This window comes from Somniosus microcephalus, chromosome 20 (assembly GCF_052327205.1).
Source record: "Somniosus microcephalus isolate GS21.2 chromosome 20, FLI_Smic_1.0, whole genome shotgun sequence".
In the NCBI taxonomy this organism is placed as follows: Eukaryota; Metazoa; Chordata; class Chondrichthyes; order Squaliformes; family Somniosidae; genus Somniosus; species Somniosus microcephalus.
In genome coordinates, this window is record NC_141006.1 from 52,740,622 (window position 1) to 52,761,699 (window position 21,078).

General features: G+C 46.2%; 1 protein-coding gene and 1 pseudogene across 1 annotated transcript in view; one reads left to right on the forward strand and one right to left on the reverse strand.

Annotated features, from left to right (window-relative positions):
- Positions 1-21,078, forward strand: part of ak2 (adenylate kinase 2) — a 122,322-nt gene that overhangs the window by 14,810 nt on the left and 86,434 nt on the right. Inside the window, exon 2 of the mRNA XM_085962702.1 lies at positions 1,045-1,128. Coding sequence (XP_085818828.1) covers positions 1,084-1,128 — 45 coding nt within the window. The 5' untranslated portion in view covers positions 1,045-1,083. The remainder of the gene's footprint in view (positions 1-1,044; positions 1,129-21,078) is intronic.
- Positions 5,110-13,321, reverse strand: LOC147103249 (ornithine decarboxylase-like; annotated as a pseudogene).

The following is a 21,078-nucleotide window of genomic DNA, read 5'->3' on the forward strand; positions in this document are numbered from 1 at the left end:
GGCGGACAAGTGAGCCCAGAGGCCAGGGCCAACGGGAGTGGACTTGTGGAGATCATGTCTTCTACCCAGGGTATAACGGGTAATATAAATCTCGATTGCGCCTTGTTTAACTACTGCTTAGATGCTGTAATGTATCAAGTCTCACTTACACTGAATAAAATATCATTACTGTCACCAATATGGGTCAAGTCAAATCTTTTGGAACTTGGGAGTGAAAGGGTTAATTGGCAACGACCCTCTGAGGTTCCTCTGAAATGATAGTAACCTGAGTATCCAAGAAAACAAAGGCAGTATGTCACTGAACCATACAGAGCAAAAAAAGATTCCAGGTTCAACTCCAGGTCCTTTCTGAGTTACCTAATCTCAGCAGTAGTCGGGGTGTAGTAGGTTTCTGCACCCCTGGTTAAGAAATGGAAAATCAGCCAGGGTTCTCCCACCAGTGATCTGGACCCCTGCCGGAAATGGCACATATGTGAATTTTGGCTGGATGCAGGATTGGGCTTGGATGTGATGCAACCCCCATGAGTACTCACTGATTCACACACTAGGCCCTTGTGTTTTTGAATGGACCATTGGTTACGGTGCCAGATGGTACCCCATCATGTCAATTCATCAGAAGAGGAGGATGGCAGAAAAGGAGGGAATACTGAACAAAAATAAAAAGATCATCAGCCATACCACCCCCTCACGCTGGAACATTCAACCCAAGCTCCCCCTGACTCGCTACTTCTCTTCCCTCCTGTAAAAGCCTCCTCAGAAATTACTTCTGCCATCTTTCTGCTGGTCACCACCCTTCGCTTTATCTCCATCTCTTAGTCTCCAGTTATTTTCAGTCTTTGTGAATATTTGGGATGTATTATGCTAAAGGTGCTATATGTGTAAAAACATTTACTATGTTATAGGGAGGTTAGTAACCTCTTTTTACCCATAATTAATTTTTTTTTTACAGTTCTTTAAAAAATTTTTTTTTTTAACTTTGTGATCTTCTATGATGGCACATATCCTCTTTCCTCCCTGATTAATCCCTTCACTGGTTCCCTTTAGAACTTGCATCTGCTGCATCCAGGAGGGCAGGGAAAGAGAATGAGAAACCAGGAGACCTATCCAGTGGCTCAGCTGTTTAAGGCAGTGAGTAACTAACCACACCCAAGAAGATATCCGGTTCGCTTGACATTCTGTACTGAATTTGCTGATTTTGGCAAACCGAGGTCCTACAATTGGCCTCAGTGCCCCTTGGAAGGTCCCTAACCTCCTGATTGCTATCCAGTGACTCCTGCTAAAAGTGTGCATGTTTAGACATTAAGTAAGGACAGGATTGGCCTCAACTGTGATACCCCAGGATAGAATAGCCCGCTAACACTCCAGGGTAGATCTTGACTTTGTGCGATAGTGCAGAACGGGTGACAGCAAGTCGGCAGCCCGTTTTACAGCTCACCCAATTTTTATTTCTATTTGACTTAAATGGAAATAAAAATCGTGAGCTGTAAAACAGGCTGCAGACCCGCTATCGCCCACTTTACACTAACGCACAAAGTCCAGATCTACACCTCCCTCTGTAGTTTACACGTTATGGACATTTGGCCCATGTATCGTGGGACTGTACCCAGCAAGGAGTCAACATCTTCAGGAGAAAGGGAAAGGCAGGTTGGAAAAAGGGGGAAAAAAACATAGGAGACTTAGGACCAGCAATACATACCTGATGCCATGGATATGATCCCCGCTTAAATATATTTCAATATTTCCTTTGTTTTTTTTTACAGTAACCGCATAAAAAAGTAGAAAAAATCACATCACAAGCTCTGGATATGTAGACAGTAAATAACAGACTCAAAGCAACCAAGCCGCTTTTGTAATCTGAAAATCTGCTTGTGCAGTACAGTCTAGACAGTCTGGTTTGCAAGAAACTTGCAGTCAATAAGGTGCTAGGCATTGCAAATAATTCAGTTGAGAAACTGGAGTTGAATTCCGCACAAAGTGCTGCACAAAAATGTTTAAACAACCAGCTGATAAATGGCATACAATAGTGTCCTACTGTATGTACCTGGTCAGCATAAAAATGCCTGATGTAAGCAGACTTCTATATAAAAGGACTGGTTTTAACAATACTGAATAAACAGTCCCTATTATATGTATTAGAGTAGTGAAATATGATACAGCATTGCCCAGGTATGATAGTGTAGTGGTTATGTTACTGAACTAGTAATCCAGAGGCCTGAACTAATATTAATCTAGAGAACGTGAGTTCAAATCCCATCATAGCTGAGAATTTAAATTCAGTTTAAAAAGTTAAAAAAAAAAATTTTTTAAAAGATTGTTGTAATGTTAATGTCCTTTATGGAAGAAAACATACTGTCTTTACTCAGTCTGGCCTACATGGCAGGGAATGGAACTGAATATCCGGTGTTGCAAATAACGGGTGGTTGATCTGATACCGCCTGTTTCATGCCACTGACCGAGTCAAATTTCTAGGCCCAGAGGCTTGTGTATACACCGCCGTAGAGCTTCGCACACCAGCTCTGACTGGTCATGACAGTTTCAAGTTAGAAAAAAGGCAACATGACATTTACCCATTTTGTAACATCAGAAAATTTGAAGATGGATCAGCTGTGGTTTCTAAAATTCAAGTTTGAAAAGCTTGTTTTACACTATATATTGCAACTGGTCTCATAGCTGATGCCAAACTTAAGGCAGCTTGGAAGCAGTTATTCGGTAACTCTTGCTTTACTGTGAAACCGAAACCACTTTGCAGCAACAAAAATGTGCAGTGTTTAAAGAAACTGACATTTTGGGGCATAGGCTTTCCAGTCACCACCAATGGTGCCAACTCAGAGATGCTGTCTTCAATGCCAACTGAGTACAGGAAACTCTTTATTATCCGGCATCAACGGGACCGGCGTGGTGCCGGTTTATCAAAGTCCGGATTACAGAGAGGTATAGTTTAAAAGGTACAGTTTAAAAGGTACACCGCAACAAATCCAGGCTTCCCTGTTGCTTAGCAATATGTGCAGGAACTCTGGCCACAGACCAAGCGTCCCTGTTGCTTGGCAACAAGTGCACGAACCCCAGTTACACAGCCACAGATCCAGGAACTGCCACTAATATGAAGTAAAACTTACCTGAACCTACTCCTGAATTTTGCCAGTTAACAGAGATTTCTGGTTATTTAGGTGCCGTTTAAAAGAGAGCGCCGGGAGCAAGCAGACGCCAAGCGCAGGCAGCGCAAGGAGCGCACGTCAACCCAAGCACCCCACCCACCCGCCCCTTCTACCACCGTCTGCCCCACCTGTGACAGAGACTGTAGGTCCCGCATTGGACTCATCAGTCACCTGAGAACTCATTTTTAATGTGGAAGCAAGTCATCCTTGGTTCCGAGGGACTGCCTAAGAAGAAGAGAGTTTCCTGTACTTTGCTGTTAAAAGATCCTACAGCTTGGAACCTGACTAAGAACAAAGGGACAAAATCTCCATCTTGGCTAATTTTATCAAAAAGGAAGGTACGAGTAAAAAATGATATTCGGTCCCACTGAGACAGCTGAACCCAAAGCAGGTTGATCAACCATGATCTCATCAAATGGCGGAACAGGCTCGAGGGGCCGAATGGCCTACTCCTGCTCCTATCTTCTATGTGTATATATAATATGTAGGTTTACTTGCCAGTGATATCCAAAGGAATCATGGATAAATTATGAGGTTCTTAATTTTAAATATATTTTTTACACACACACCTTTTTCAGCCCCATAAATTTTAATCAAGCCTAGCATTTTAATACGTGCCAATTTGAAGATTTTGAGTGAAAAACCGTGACGAAACATGTCAAGTTTTACACAAAGTTGTACACATTGCTTTTTAACTATAGTCTGCATCTCATGGCATGAATAAGGAGACATGTTAAATGATCAGGCTAGATTTTTATGGCTAATATACATTTCATTGCACAGTCTTAAGATGATAAACATTAAAATTATTCAAAATACAACAGAAATCCCTAAGGAAAGGTTATTTAAAAAAAATCAAAATCAGTATGTGTTTACAAAGTTCATGAGTCGGTATGGTTGGCTGTCAATAGCAACATACCATGATATAGTTGTACTGGTAATTAAACTGGTCTTATATTTTTGGGGGGAAATAAAGAAAAATACTGCCGATGCTGGAAATCTGAAATAAAAACAGAAAATGCTGCAAATACTCAGCAGGTCAGGCAGCATCTGTAGAGAGAGAAACATAGGGTTAACGTTTCAGATCGATGACCTTATGTCAGAACTGTTAATTCTTAAAATCTAAGTTGAATTTTTTTTGGGAGGGAGGAAGGGAGCAAGAGAACAGAAAAAAATATATAAAATTTGATTAATATGTATGACATATTTAAGTTTGATACCTTGTGCCTTTTAGAAGTTAATTTAAAAAGATTTAATCAATATTCAACTCAACAGCAATCATCTTTCTCTTTGTAGAAAGAGCAGAAACAGTACAAATATCTATAGAACAACACAATATGATAACCACAATGTGTTAAAAGAAAAAAAGAAAGACTTGCATTTATATAGCGCCTTTCAGGACATCCCAAAGCGCTTTACAGCCAATTAGATACTTTTGAAGTTTCGTCACTTGTAATGTAGGAACTGATGAAGGCAATTTTTGGAAGGGTTGGAAGTCTGATATTTTAAACTGTATATATAATAGATGGTCAGAATATAGCTAGAAATCTTCATATACCAGTCTAGGTACAGTGATGTTTTTGGCATTATCTTTAACTTTTTTCATTAAGTGTTTGTCTGACATAGGATTTGTTTAACACTAGAAATTAACTTTAAAGTATTACAACCAGCTATGTTGACTGTCTGATGCAAGGGCAACACTACAATTGGAGACAGTAAAAAGATTCTAATTTATACAAATTAGACAGTGTAACAAAGTAAGGTTGCTATAGCGAATGTTTTACACTAGATTTAAGAACTATGCTGAAGATTGTATGAGGAGTAACTGGTGGACTCCTGTAACGTGAACGTAGAGTGAATGGATTTAACAAATAGGATAGCATTTGAGATTTCTGGTCAATATAACTCTTCCTCAAATTATGTTCTTACTATGCTGTCCTGGATATTACATAGTTTACATCAATTTTCTGAAAGCCACTGAAAGTAGTTGAGGGACCACAGTATATGCTCCCGTGTCTTCAAACAGCAGCCAGTCTCCAACTTGCAATTCCCATTGATCAACAATGCGATCCAGTCCATCACACGTGGGTCCCCACATGCTAGAGGTATACAGTTGATCAGGCTTGTATTTCTGTTTGTATGTGAAATAGATCAAGTTAAACTTAAGATTCTGTAAAGATGCAATGTAGTCTTATTAATACACAAGAATAATTTCTCAAATTAATAACTAATAGGAATGGTTGGCGATGGTTTCCCTGAATAACATGTGGAGGTGATAGGATTCCATTGATAATTGCAACTAATAAAGTAGAACTGGCTGAGCTAACTATATGTTGAACCAGGACCATCAATTTATGTAACCCTGTGGGTGAAATAGACAAATTGCTCTTTTAAAGACTTGAGTATTTTACGATGGAAGAACAACTTCTATTGGTGATGTACCCAAGGCATAACCCATTTAAGACTTTCCCATGAGAGTTACCTGCTCAGTTTCATTTAGAGAAATTTATCATAGCCCACTGCTGACCTCATATCCTCTAAACCAAGTTCAAAAGTTTCATTTTAAATGATTTTCAGAACCCAGCCAATGTAACAATTTCCAGATTGAGGTGGAATGTGTCAGATTGCGCTGGGATAAGCTTCTGACAACTTTCTGTACAGTTGGTTGTATAGTCCTGAGTCTTTGTTTGCAATTAACCAAAAAAATCTTCTCTTCCTGTATATTTGGATTTAGAGTTTTGAATGAAATTCTTGCTATTAACATACTTTGTGCAGGATAGCTTTCATCTGTGCCTGGTCATGGATGAGGCAGCTGAATGAACCATGGACTCCATCATTGACATAGTACATACCTGTAATTGACTTGTCATTCCCATACACTTCATCTGGAAAGGAAAATAACAAACTGTGGCAAAGCCATCAAGAGACTCTTGCAGTAACGTTTATAATTGTCTTTAATCATAGTTGTTACCTTTAAGTGTTTGCGCTGTTTAAACAGCGCGGGATTGATAAAATCGCGATCTGATGCGATGACGTCATCACGCGGGTCACGTGACGTTCCCAACGGCGGGAAACGTGATGACGTCATGACATCAGGAGGGTAGGGCGTTTCGGTTCAGTCCTCGTGGATCCAGCTTGTGTATAGACCTGTTAGGAGTTTCCCCCTGCGTTCTTTGTTTTGTAACTGTTTCAGTACATTAAACCACATTTGTTTACTTACCAGTTTCAACCTCAGTATTTTCGTTAGGAGTGTGAAGGCTCCTACATTGGTGACCCCGAAACCTCGCGAACGTTTTTCGCGGTGGACACGGAACGCAGCCCAGTGATGGAAGCCAACGCAGTGGCTTTGAAGCTCCCCCAATTCTGGGAACAACAGGCGGCCTCCTGGTTTGTGCAGGCTGAAGCACAGTTTGAGCTCCGCAACATCGTGCAGGACCAGCTCCGCTATTTGTACGTGGTCTCCGCCCTCGACAGCGTCGAGGCTCATCAGCCTTCTGGAGAACCCCCCGACCGCTGACAAGTATGTCGCCATCAAGACACGGCTGCTGCAGGTATTTGGCCTTACAAAGGCGGAGCGTGCTCGTCGTCTACTTACACTACCCGGGTTAGGCGACTCCAAACCCTCGGAACTAATGAGCCACATGCTGACGCTCCTGGGGTCCGAACCCCCGTGTTTCCTGTTTCGCGAGCTGTTTCTTAGTCAGCTTCCCAAACAGGTCCAAGCAGCCCTCGCCAGGTCGGACACTGCAGATTGCATCGCGCTCGCCAAAGAGGCGGATAAAATCTACGCGGTCCGACAGCAATATTGCGCAACGCCCAGCCCCGAAGGGCCCCACCTCGACGCCTCCGACGACCGGTTACTGTTATTGCCACGCTTGTTTTGGCCTGAAAGCCCGCTGCTGCCGCCCGCCTTGCAGTTTCACTCCCAAACCGTCTAACAGACCGCCGCGCGTCAAGAACACCGTAACCGGGGCGTGCCCCGCGGCCACGATGGCGATCGGCGATTCCGGGAATCTTCTGTATTTAACTGACTCCATCTCGGGCCGTCGTTTTTTGTGCCATGGGGGCACAGTGCAGCATACTTCCCGCTTCGGTCCGGCAGACGGGGTTCCCCCCTCCAAGCTGCCAACGGGGGTGCGATTCGCACTTTCGGGAAACGGCGGATACAAGTCTGTTTTGGTGGGCAACGTTTTATTTGGGATTTTGTCACCGCTCAAATTTCGCAGGCTCTCTTGGGTGCCGACTTTTTCGGTGCCAACAGCCTGTTGGTGGATGTGAAGAATCATCGCCTCGTTCATGCCGCCACGCTCGACTGTATTTCCTGTGCGCGCAGCACGGCCGCGCCGCACTCGGTCTCCTGCGCTCAGCCACCTCCCGACGACTTCTCCCGCCTTCTCGGGGATTTCCCCGAACTGACCAAGCCCACCTTTTCAGCTTCGACCGCCAAGCATCGGGTGGAGCACCATATTTCGACGACCGGCTCTCCCGTCTATGCCAGGGCGTGACGTTTAGAGCCCAGCAAGCTCGCGGCGGCGGAGTTCGCAGTGATGGAGAGGATGGGGATTATTCGCCGGTCCAGTAGTCCGTGGTCTTCGCCGCTCCACATCGTCCCCAAGCCGGGCGGGGGATGGCGGCCCTGTGGCGACTATCGTCGCCTCAATGATATAACGATGCCCGACCATTACCCCATCCCGCACATATAAGACTTCTCCGCGCATTTGGCGGGGAAGTCGATCTTCTCTAAGGTCGACCTTGTCCGTGGGTACCATCAGGTACCGGTGCATTCCCAGGATGTCCAAAAGACAGCCGTCATCACCCCTTTTGGACTTTCCTCCGCATGCCCTTTGGGCTTAAAAATGTGGCGCAAACGTTCCAGCGCCTTGTGGATTCGGTTCTGCGGATCTCGATTTTTTTTTGTTCGTCTACTGGATGACATTCTGATTGCCAGCACCACAACGGAGGAACACCTCGAGCATCTCAGTTCTTTTTTGTCTTCAGCAGCACGGCCTCATTGTAAACCCGGCCAAATGCTGTTTCGGCCTGTCGTAACTCGACTTTTTAGGCCACCGCCTAACTTCCGAGGGAGCAACGCCGCGTCGAGCTAAGGTGGAGGCGATCGTGGCGTTCCCGAAGCCGCAATCCGTGAAGGCCTTACAGGAGTTCCTGGGGATGGTTAACTTCGACCATCGGTTCGTCCCCAGGGCCGCACAACTCATGCGGCCGCTCTACGAGGCCCTCGGGCAAGACGGGAAGGGAGCCCGTGGGTTGGTCGCAAGAAATGGATCGTGCCTTCGGGGATACGAAGACCGCGAACGCGACAATGTTGGCACATCCCCTGCCGGGAGCTACTATCGCCCTCATGACGGATGCATTGGACTATGCCGTTGGGGCCGTCCAGGAGCAATGGGTCGATGGCGCGTGGCAGCCACTGGCATTTTTTAGCCGCCATGCGGCGGCACGAACGCCGGTACAGTACCTTTGACAGAGAGCTGTTAGCTTTGTTTTTGGCCATCCGCCACTTCCGATTCCTCCTCGAAGGGCGCCGCTTCACTGTTTGTCGACCACAAACCGTTGACGTTCGCAATGGCCAAGACTGCTGAACTGTGGTCGGCTCGGCAGCAAAGACAGTTGACCTACATATCCGAGTTCACCACCGACGTCCAGCACGTGGCCGGCAAGGACAATGTCGTAGCGGATTGCCTCTCCCGCGCCGCCGTTCAATTAGGCATTGATTATACGAGAATGGCAGCTGACCAGGCTGCCGACCCGGAGACTCGAGCTTTTCGTTCTGACCCCTTCAGCCGAGAGATGTACCGTTCCATTCTGCAGGTACCACTCTCCTCTGTGACGTCTCCTTGGGTGATCCACGTCCGATTGTTCCGTCGACCTGGCGCCGAGACGTTTTCGACGCCATTCACGGGCTGTCGCATCCCGGGGTGCGTGCGTCGCAGAAGCTGCTGGTCTCCAAATTCGTATGGCGAGGGATACGCAAAGACGTCCGCGACTGGGCGAACACTTGTGTGGTTTGTCAGCGGGCCAAAGTGCAACGGCACGTCAGGGCCCCTCTGGCCACCTTCGCGGTGCCAGAGCGGCGTTTCGACCACATTCACGTCGACCTAGTGGGTCCACTTCCACCGTCCCATGGTTTTACACACTTTCTGACGATGGTGGACCGCACCACGAGGTGGCCAAAGGCAGTTCCCCTGACATCTATCATCTCTGCGGATGTCGCTCGAGCCTTCATTTCATCATGGGTAACCTGTTTCGGTGTTCCGGCGGATATTTTGTCCGACCGCGGGCCGCAATTCTCGTCGGAACTATGGAATGCGGTGGCCTCTGCATTAGGCACTAAACTCCATCGCACTACAGCCTACCACCCGCAGGCAAACGGGTTGTGTGAGCGGTTCCACCGTTCATTGAAGGTGTCGCTCAGGGTCAGCCTTCTGGATGTGGCATGGGTCGATAAACTGCCGTGGGTCATGCTGGGACTGTGCACAACGCCGAAGGAGGATTTACAGTCGTCTGCCGCTGAAATGGTTTACGGCCAGCCACTTCGGGTTCCGGGCGAATTCCTGCCGTCACCTACGCGGCCGTGGTCTGCAGCCGGTCAGTGGGAGGCCCACCGGGACGCGGCTCAGTGCTTCAGACCTGTTCCGACCTCTCAGCACGGTTTGCCTTCAACGTCCCCGTGGAGCTGTCAAAGGCCAAATTTGTCTTTGTACGCCAAGACGCCCATCGCACCCTGCTCGCACCTCCATATGCGGGTCCGTTCCAGGTTCTACAGGCCGGGGACAAGAGTTTCGTGATTGACTTCGGGGGCAAGCCGGAGCACATCTCCGTCGATCGCCTCAAGCATGCGCACCTGGACCTTGAACAGCCAGTCGAACCTGCTCAGCCCCCGCGCCGGGGCCTACCGCCGCACCTACCCGTACCGTGCTACCTGCCAGTTTGCCACCTGCTCAGCGTTTTCCTCTCTGGGAATTTAGGAGTCGGTCAAACAGGCTTGTCCGACCTCCTCTGCGATTGACGTTCCTCGTTAAAGACAATTCTGGGGGGGCGTATGTGGCAAAGCCATCAAGAGACTCTTGCAGTAACATTTATAATTGTCTTTAATCATAGTTGTTACCTTTTAAGTGTTTGCGCTGTTTAAACAGCGCGGGATCGATAAAATCGCGATCTGACGCAATGACGTCATCACGCGGGTCACGTGATGCCGTCGGGGGTAGGGCATTTCGGTTCAGTCCTCGTGGATCCAGCTTGTGTAAAGACCTGTTAGGAGTTTATCCTGCATTCTTTGTTTTGTAACTGTTTCAGTACATTAAACCACATTTGTTTACTTACCAGTTTCAACCTCAGTATTTTCGTTAGGAGTGTGAAGGCTCCTACAAAACACTCATTAAATTACATGAAAGCATGTTAGGGTAGGTGCTGCAGTATCAGTAATATGAATATTTGAATACTACTTAAACCTGCTGGAATTCCAGTGGTGTTGCTCACAAATAGTCTTGGTTTTGATTTAGCTGTTAATCTGCCTTGTGCCTTTATGGTTCCTGCTGTAAGTAGGCAAATTCAAGACATTGTAGCTACTTCTAAACTGCTGAGAACAAAAAGGTCAGTTGTTACTGCTTGTAAATTTCACATTCTAGGTCAAAGATTGGCTTTCTTTAAAAAAAAATAGTTTTGCATCTGTAACAAAGTATGATGTCTGGTGTGTGGCAGACATTTGCGAGAAATGACTTGTATTTATCTACTGATATATTAAAAATCTTATATCTGCAAACACACCCCGTCTGCTTTTATAACGGTAACTGACTATGTAAATTCTTCAAGCTATAATTATAGGCCATCCAGTGGAGCTACTGCTGTGCCACCACTGGCAGGAGGGTGTAATTAAAGTGTGACAAGTTTACATAGTCAATATCCATTATAAATGTGAACATAGGAATTCATAATGGAAATATAAAAATACAATGTAAGATTTCAAAATGGGGACTGAATTACATTTGCACACCCTGGCTCAACTATCCTATGCACTCTAGCCCTGCCCCACCTAAGACTACACTTGATCGTGACTCCCTGTTTGCAATGCCGCAGGAGCTCAACCAGTAATTTAGGCAGACACCTGCCAGCAGTATTAAAATGCTCCTAACCCTGGGATCAGGAGTGCATCCATGGAGCGGCCATTAGTTCTGCCCTGCTCCAGAGCTGCTCCATAAGGCCTCCATGGGAAATTGTGAACACCTGTCTTTGTTTGAGAGAAAGTAAGCTACAAAGGTGCAATATTTCTGGGTCCCATATGTGGTATTCCTGCAGAGCTTTTCCTATAGAGTCAAAAGGTAGTATTTGTCTCTTTTTATCAAGTGTGACATTGTAGCGGTTCGTGTAGATCGCCACTAAATAAGAGAGTTTGACTTCGAATTATAAATAAGTTTATTTACAGGAACAGGCTAATTACAGCAGGTAAGATAGCAGGTAAGATGGCTGACTAGGAGCACCATGGGGACTCCACGAGGACTGAGTTCGCAGTCCTGTGGGGAGCGTGATGACGTCATCGCGTTTGTGTCGTGGCGTCATCACGTTCGCGTTTCCCGCGCTTAGGGCGTCACGTGATGTGCGTCGGCTGGCCGTTGAGGCCGAAGACGCTAGGCCGGGCTGTGCCGGCGCACGCACATCACGTTGTACGTGACGTTGGGGCGCGTCTTAAAGGGGCAACGGCCCCAAAAGGTAAGTTTAAAGGGAATTATGTGTCTCAATGTAAGGGACAACCAGTGGTACCGCCACAACATATTAGGCAGTGTGTAACAGACATCTGAAGTATGACGGACAGGTCGTGCACATATGTGAAGGTTTCGTAATAGTATAGCTGGATTTGGAAAACAGTAACCTTCAGAGTCAGAATAGTCCTTGATGATCACTTTCTGAGCAATGATATTCACAGCCAATGTGAAGGATGATGCTACATAATACCGACCAGGTTCAGCAATTATCTGCGCTCCACAGTCTACAGGAAAGTATATTTCCAGTGCAGGATTGATCACCGCTGTCATCTACCACAGTAGACAAAAAATAGTAATTTTATAAATAAAGATTTTAACAGCCACAATTTTCAATGAAGCCAATATTCTAAAATATGGACCATTGCATATTTGTTTTATTAGCTTTCCAGTTTTATTTGTGGGGATGGGATCAAATCAAATCAAATACAAACTTAATCCCATATTAACTACAAGACAAGCATCTGCTATAGCTGGATCATAGGTCTTCGCATCAGTACGACCACTTCTCACATGAAAACTATAGGGAAAGAGGTGCTTGTTAGATTTCACACACAGACATGTGTAATGATTTAAAAAAAAAATGTTTTTATGGGATGTGGGTGTCGCTGGCAAGGCCAGCATTTATTGCCCATCCCTAATTGTCCTTGACAAGGTGGTGGTGAGTCGCCGCCTTGAACCGCTGCAGCCCGTGTGGTGAAGATACTCCCACAGTGCTGTTAGGTAGGGAGTTCCAGGATTTTGACCCAGTGACGATGAAGGATCGGCAATATACTTCTAAGTCAAGATTATGCGATGGTTAGTCTGACCCTACCTAACTCCAATGACCTCCACTTTCAAGTGTCTTGCAGATTCCAGAAGGTTCCTGCACAAGTTTAAAGAGGCTCCAAACTTCACAATGCAAAGAACCATTCTAGAAGGGGAAATATTTTAACTCTTCTCAGCAACAAATACATCGTTATGGATAAAATGGATTAAAACTTAAACAGTTTTTCCTTCTAACAGAATTAATTGTGAAATAAATGTTACCCTGTCAGCACAGTGATGTTTGAAATTCAAGAATTTAACATGCAAAACAGATTGTCCTAAGCTAATTCAAACATTCTTTTAAACACTTCAGAATTTATATGGTGTAGTTAATACCTTAACAGTGAACCTAAGATCATGCAGTTTACTCAATTGGCTGTAGGATGGCTTCTCACAACTTTGAATAGTTCAATCTCATTGTCAAATGTCATCATCTGGACTCCACGACTGGCAGCATACTTAATGTGAGACATTTGCTTGCAAGTGTTTGCATAAATGATTTTTTTCTGCAGGAACCCCAGTATTCTGCACAAGCTTGATCTCCCTCTGGTTGGAAAGAAAGCCAGTTGCTTTATGATTCTGCATTTTATCACCATTTGTAATGAAATATTTCCAGCATCATTTCAACTACAATACTATGGATACCATGGCCTGGACTTTCTATCTCCACCACCCTCTGCCAATTTAACCACGGATCTGCGGACAGGCAAAGATAGAAAGTTACTCAGAAAAGCACACCGCTGTGTCCCATCTTTTCCAGGGGATGGTTCCATTGGAGCACAGCACACTATATGTGGACAACACGGCCTTTGCTGTATTTCCCACAATTAGTACGCTTCAAACACTGGGCACATGGCCTACCTGTTGGGCCCTGCTGTCCAGCATTCAAAAGGTCAGTGGAGGGGGCCTTGGGGCAAGAAGAGAAGAGTGGCCTGTACAAGCACTCTCAGAGCATAGCCATGTCCAGGTGCAATCATTGAAAGAGAACATTTTGTAATGAAAATAAATTCTTAGAGGGAGCTCATTGGCTGCCTTTTTCTCCTGCTGTAGAAGCCTCCATGTGGTCTGCCACAGTAAGACTCTCCTTGACTGACAGGACTTTCCAGTGGAGGCCAAAGAGCCTCCCTTCCACATGTAACTGATGCCAAGACCATAAATAAAGCTTAATAGGTAACTCCACACTCCTAATGGAGAGCCACAATCACAGAGTGCAGATCAGAGAATTGGAGCTACAATGTTGTAGTCCTAACTCTGACCCTTGCTCCATGTGAGCTTGGTTCCTTGCTGGGAGCATGGAATTGCAAATGATCTCTTTTTCAATGCAAAATTATTGGTAGGTGCTAATGACCGATATAGCTGCAGAAATACATACATATAAGACTCTAATTTGTTAGAAGATGTCTAAGAAAATTGCATGTTTGTGTAAACAATACCAAGATTGAAACAGTTTTTAAAAGCAATTAACCATATCAATAGTTTTATTCAGATCCTACCTTACCAGCACAATCAAAGCCAGCTCCCATTTCAGCAAGAGTCTGAACTACAGGTTTGCTGTGATTGCACTTTACAGCATAAAAGGCTTCACCCGGAGCAGTGGCTTCGACCACCGTAACTGCTTTTTCAAAATGTCACCCAAATCAGCAACAATGAAAGCATCTTTGTGGTCCCATAAAGATCAATATAGATTATGTAACTTACATTTATATTTCTACATACTTACACCATCCATAGTTCTTGGCTTAATACATTCTACTTTGGTAAATAGTTGACGATTTGTTAGCCTGAGTTCAGGTTTGATAAAGGAGCATCATTACTGAACTTTGGAGAGCAGTGAAGCAAATTCCAAGAAGGGCATCCAACTAATTAAAAGAAAACCTATTTGGATATTTATTAGTTAAACAATCTCACAGTTAAGGAAGTGTTGCCCAGGAGCTCAGACGTTTCGACATTGACACCGCCGCCCTAAATGAGACCTGGCGGGCAGGGGAAGGCCAGCTCAAGGAGCTACACCTTCTCCTGGAAAGGCAAACCTGAAGAAGAACGGCGCCTCCATGGGGTCGGCTTCGCCATAAAAAATGAACTGGTTGGGCGTCTCAGAGACTCTCCTAACAGTATAAACGAGCGCCTCATGACTCTTCGGCTCACCCTAGACCAGAACCAATGCGCTACGGTCATCAGTGCGTACGCCCCAACACTGGAAGCCACAGACGAGACCAAAGAGGAATTCTACTCCAGCCTTGAACAATCCCTGTCCCGAGTCCCAACGAGCGACAAGCTGATCCTCCTTGGCGACTTTAACGCCAGAGTTGGAAAGGACACAGACCTGTGAGGAGGTGTGATCGGCAGAGAGTGGGTAGGGAAAGCCAACTCCAATGGTACCCTTCTCCTGTCGAAATGCTTAGAACATGGCCTTGTCTCTCTGATGGACTAAGGTGTTGGTTATGACAAGTACAAGGCTTCATGGCAGCACCCTCGCTCCAAGCACTGGCATCTGCTGGACTACATCATCGTACGAGCGAGGGACCGCAAGGACGTCTGCATCACCCACGCCATGACAGGAGCTGACGACTGCTGGACCAACCACCGCCTAATCTGCTCTGTCATTTCCATCAATGTAGCCCCAAAACAGCGGCAGCAACAGAAACAATGCCGTAGGAAAATCAACGCTGGAGCACTCAAACACCCTGCTAAAAAGGCCCTATTCAGTCTGCGCCTCACAAACAACCTGACGATTTCCCAGTGATGCAGAGTCACAGAGTGCCCACAGCGCCTGGTCTGCACTCGAGGCCTCCATAATCAGCACCTGTGAAGAGAGGCTCGGTCACTCGACCAGGAAACACCAAGACTGGTTCGACGAGAATGACCAGGAGATCCAGGAGCTAATGAGCCACAAGCGCAAGGCATTCCTGATCTGGAAACAGCAACACAACTCGAGAGCAAGAAAACAGCTCTACAGACACCTGAAGGCCAAGGTCCAACAGCAAACTCGCGACCTAAAGAACAGATGGTGGGTGGAGAAAGCGCAGGAGATCCAGCAGCTAGCCAACAACCATAACGTGCGTGGATTCCTTAGCGCAGTCAAGACCAGCTACGGCCCAAGCACCCAAGGACTTACCCCACTGCGGGCCAAGGACGGAGAGGCGGTCAGTGTCCGCTGGAAGGAGCACTTTGAAGATCTCCTTAACCGAGACTCTGTCTTCGACGCGAGTGTCCTCAACTCCATCCCGCAGCATGCTAACCGCCGCCACCTCAGCACAACCCCAGCCTGGCATGAGGCTGAAAAAGCCATCCGACAACTGAAGAACAACAACAAGGCCTCAGGAGCAGATGGAATCCCCGCCAAGGCACTAAAACATGGCGGAGAAGCACTACTGGCGCGATTTCATGAACTCATTTCCCTTATCTGGAAGGAGGAGAGCATGCCAGGGGATCTCCGAGACGCCGTAATTGTGACCATCTTCAAGAAAGGTGACAAGTCCGATTGCGGTAATTACAGAGGAGTTTCCCTGCTGTCTGCCACAGGAAAGTCATCGCAAGAATCCTCCTCAATCGCCTTCTCCCAGTGGCCAAAGAGCTCCTCCCAGAGTCGCAATGCGGATTCCGCCCACTAAGGGGCACAATGGATGTGATCTTCACCGCACGTCAATTACAAGAGAAATGCAGGGAACAGCACCAACCACTGTACATGGCCGCCTTTGATCTCACAAAGGCCTTCGACACTGTCAACCGTGAGGGATTATGGAGTGTCCTCCTCAAATTCGGCTGCCCTCAAAAGTTTGTCACTATCCTCCGCCTGCTTCACGACGACATGCAAGCCATGATCCTGACCAATGGTTCCACCATAGACCCAATTCACGTAGGAACCCGGATCAAGCAAGGCTGTGTCATCGCACCAACGCTCTTCTCGATCTTCCTTGCTGCAATGCTCCATCTCACCCTCAGTAAGCTCCCCGCTGGAGTGGAGCTAATTTGCAGAATAAATGGGAAACTGTTCAATCTCCGTCGCCTCCAGCCCAGATCCAAGGTCGTCCCATCCTCTGTCGTCGAATTACAGTATGCAGACGACACTTGCATCTGCGCTCACTCGGAGGTCGAACTCCAAACCATTGTCAACACCTTCACCGAAGCGTACAAGAGCATGGGCCTTACACTAAACACCCGTAAGACAAAGGTCCTCTACCAACCTGCCCCTGCCACACAGTACTGCCCCCGATTATCAAAATCCACAACAAGGCCTTGGACAACGTGGGCCACTTTCCATACCTCGGGAGCCTACTGTCAACAAGGGCAGACGTCGATGACGAAGTCTAACACCGCCTTCAGTGTGCCAGTGCAGCCTTTGGTCGCCTGAGGAAGAGAGTGTTTGAAGACCAAGACTTCAAACCCGGCACTAAGCTCATGGTCTACAGAGCAGCAGTGATACCCGCCCTCCTGTGTGCCTCAGAGACATGGACCATGTACAGCAAGCACCTCAAAGCACTGGAGAGGTACCACCAACGCTGCCTCCGCAAGATCCTGCAAATTCATTGGCAGGATAGGTGCACCAACGTCTCTGTTCTCGCTCAGCCCAACATCCTCCGCATCGAAGCTTTGACCACGCTCGGTCAGTTCCAATGGACGGGTCACATCGTCCGCATGCCTAATACGAGACTCCCAAACCAAGCGCTCTACTCGGAGCTCCAACACGGCAAGAGAGCACCAGGTGGGCAGAGGAAATGCTTCAAGGACACCCTCAAAGCCTCCTTGGAAAAAGTGCAACATCCCCACTGACACCTGGGAATCCCTGGCCCAAGACCGCACAAAGTGGAGAAGAAGCATCCGAGAAGGTGCCGAACACCTCAAGTCTCTTCGCCGGGAGCAAGCGGAAGCCAAGCACAAAGAGCGCACGTCAACCCAAGCACCCCACCCACCCGCCCCTTCTACCACCGTCTGCCCCACCTGTGACAGAGACTGTAGGTCCCGCATTGGACTCATCAGTCACCTGAGAACTCATTTTTAATGTGGAAGCAAGTCATCCTTGGTTCCGAGGGACTGCCAAAGAAGGAAGGGGATAAGGAAGTGTACATAAACTAAGCTAAAGAGCATTGGAGGATTTTGTGAATGAGTTGCTTTCCAATACACATTTTCAATTTGGAGTAACAGGCAACCTGTTTCATATAGTGACAATCACCAGACATCTGTGTGGTTGACTCTTTTACTACTAACACATCTCCATACCCAATAGCTAGAAATGGAGATCTTAAATTACTTATGAGTTGAAGTAGCCTTCAAAAGGGAATTGGATAAATATTTAAAGGAGGAAAAATTGCAGGGATATGGGGAAAGAGCAGGGGGAGTGGGACTAACTGGATTGCTCTTCGAAAGAGCCGGCGTAGACTCGATGGGCCAGATGGCCGCCTTCTGTGCTGTACTGTTCTATGATTCTATGATTCAAGATTATGACTGTTGACAAAGACTTATCTTTACAAAATGAGAATGATGATAGCAGTTTTGAAAAAGGGGGAAACAATGCTTGATGTCTATCAGTATTGGATTGAGGATAGGTAGTTGAGTGGTCAGGACCTAGATTGGGAGGAAATTAAGAAAATAAATGATAAGTCTCATGGATAAAACTGATCTAGTTAGAGTTGGGATGGGGAGAGAAACAACAGAGTTTCGTGGCTTGGTGGATAGGGGAATGAGAGCGATCAGTGAGGAGTAGGTGGTGGGGCAGAGGCAACCCGAGTGGGTAGCCTCAACTTTGGAGGTGAAGAAATGCAAGAGCTTCTCATAACTGGTATCAGAGATGACGATGGAAAGAGGAGAGAAATCAAAATTAGAATCTGCTGAATAATGGTCTCATCATAATGTTTGAAGTAAAGCTATGAAAAAACAATTGGGTATGACTATCAAGTGACATCCGGTTTAATAACATTCAGATTTTGTCAGTTAGGTATGACAGAAGTTCATCCCTGTACACTAGGACAAAGGCACAGATACATGGAGCTGATCGATCTGAGTCTGTCCCATTCAATCATGTTGCAATTAATCTCCCCAGCAATCATATAATCTCCTGCCACAGGCACAAAAACAAAAGTTTAAAAAAAACCTTAGGTCAATTCACGGAAAAATAATTCTGGAAATTCCACTCCGACCCCCAAAGGCATCACAACTCAGTTGTTCGACCAGAACAGGTCAATCAAAGGTCCTCAAGTAATGACAAACATTTGCTTCCATATTTTTTCATCAAATCTTGTATAAGCAAATTAATTTATCTAAAATAGTTCTTCAATAATATTCCCTGCGTTGATTCGCTTTACCAGAGATGTTCATTGTCTTGTACACTGTTAATAAGACCAAGTTTACTGCTTAAACAATGGGCCAAAAACCTTCGGAGTACGCCTCTGACCTGCGAAAGGAATACGCACCTACCTGATGGCTGCCCTCCTGCGAAAACTTGCGGTCTGATGCTGCGAGGCGGAGGGCAGCCTAATGGCCCACGGATCCCAGGGATGTAGTCTGCGTGAAAGCGTACCTGGGCTGACGTGGGCCTGGTCCTCCAATCACAAAACAGAATTATATTTTAATCATTTCCGATGGGAATCCCGCAATCAGATTTAATGGAATCCCGAAATCAGATTGAATTAGAATTTAATTCCTAATTAGCTTCATTCCACCAACTTCACTAAAAATTTAATTTTTTGATATCATTAAAACTCTTATTTGCAGAAACATTGAAAAACTCATTTGATACAATGTATGTGTATGATTTACGAGATGAAAATGTTTAATACATGCCTGAGTTATCCCCTTACACTGATGCAAACATGCCCTGTGTCTGTTTGCATCAACCATAACATTTCCGTACGCAATTGCTGGCCAGTCGGTGGGTAAATAGCCCAACTCTGCACCAGCAATTGCTGGGCTGTGCGGATGGCCTGTCAACGCAAGCGCATGCGGCAATCTCGAACTTGCATTGGATTTCAAAGGAGGTATGGCGGCGTACGCTGAGAGTATGCCGTCATACCCACTGCAAAATCCGGGCCATTGTAACAACTGATAACACTGTTACCAACTGCACCAAGAATAAATTCACTGAACTCATATAGTAGATATACGTACCTTGATACGGAGGTTGTACAGCCATGTAGAATGAGCAACCCTGCCCTAGCCCTTGACTTCTCCCTAACCATATGATCTCCACTCAACATCCAGTTAAGTGCAGATGGTTATAGCTGCCACTTGCTGATCAAATGTGTCCTCACAGCCTTACTCCCTAGAGCAGCTGTACAAAAAAAAACAATGCCTTCTTACTAAAGTTCAACTTCGCAAATGTTACAGTTCACACAATCCAGACTGCAAACTGCACCGGACGCCTGCAAACTAGCCCAAAGTAATCAAGTGTTGGTTATGAAACTCCATGACAGAGCTTAGATTGGTGTCGTGTGCTTTCAAAATGAGCACCGGCTCCCCGTAAGTGGGCATTTATGGGTGTCCATAAATATAACAATCAATTTAAGATGAGATTGTGATGCAAGGTACCGATTTCAAAACAATATAAAGTATTTCCTGTACATGTTAACATTAGAAGGTAATCATCTTCAGCTGCTTCATCAATGACCTTCCCTCAAGTTTTGCTAGGGATACCCAGGAGTGTGTTAATATTTGCAGGGAATCTCCCACTTAGAAACATTAGATAACCACTGGTTTACTAGAGGTCCATTCTTTGTGCCTACTTCTCCTGCAGAGGTATGGTCACTAGTGGCATCATAGGGGGAGGAGACTGTAATGTATATACCTTTAAGGGGGGGGAACTACTTTTTACAGCTCATGTATACTGTACCGGCAGTGACCACACCTGTATATAGCACTGAGTAGTAATCTGTACAGGCAGTTCCAGTGTGAGCCACGTTTATAAACACCAGTTTTACCGTTCTCCTGCAGTCTGTGTCTTATTATACACGGACACAACATTGGCGACAAGGCAAGTTCGAACCTACCTGCAACTCTGCATCACCTCCCGGGGATTCATTCCTGGAGATCAGTGGATTGGAGGTCAAGGCCAGAGAGTCAGGCGTCAACCACGGGCAACCGCCCAGTCATCCAGCAGAGACTCGAGAATTGCGGGGGAGGCTGTCGAGAGCCAGGCTTGGCTTTCCAGTCGAGGTGGTCCAGCGAAACGGGCTGGCAACAAGTAGTGCGCAGACCCTTCCCGGACAGTGGCGGTGTGGTAAACCACTGTTATACCTGTCTCTGCCTGTATGTGTATTCCACTAGGTACAGGTCTGGACATGCCTCGGCTGACTCCTCCCACTATTCCAGGTATATAAGTGACTACCTCCCAGTCCCTTAGTATTCTGGAC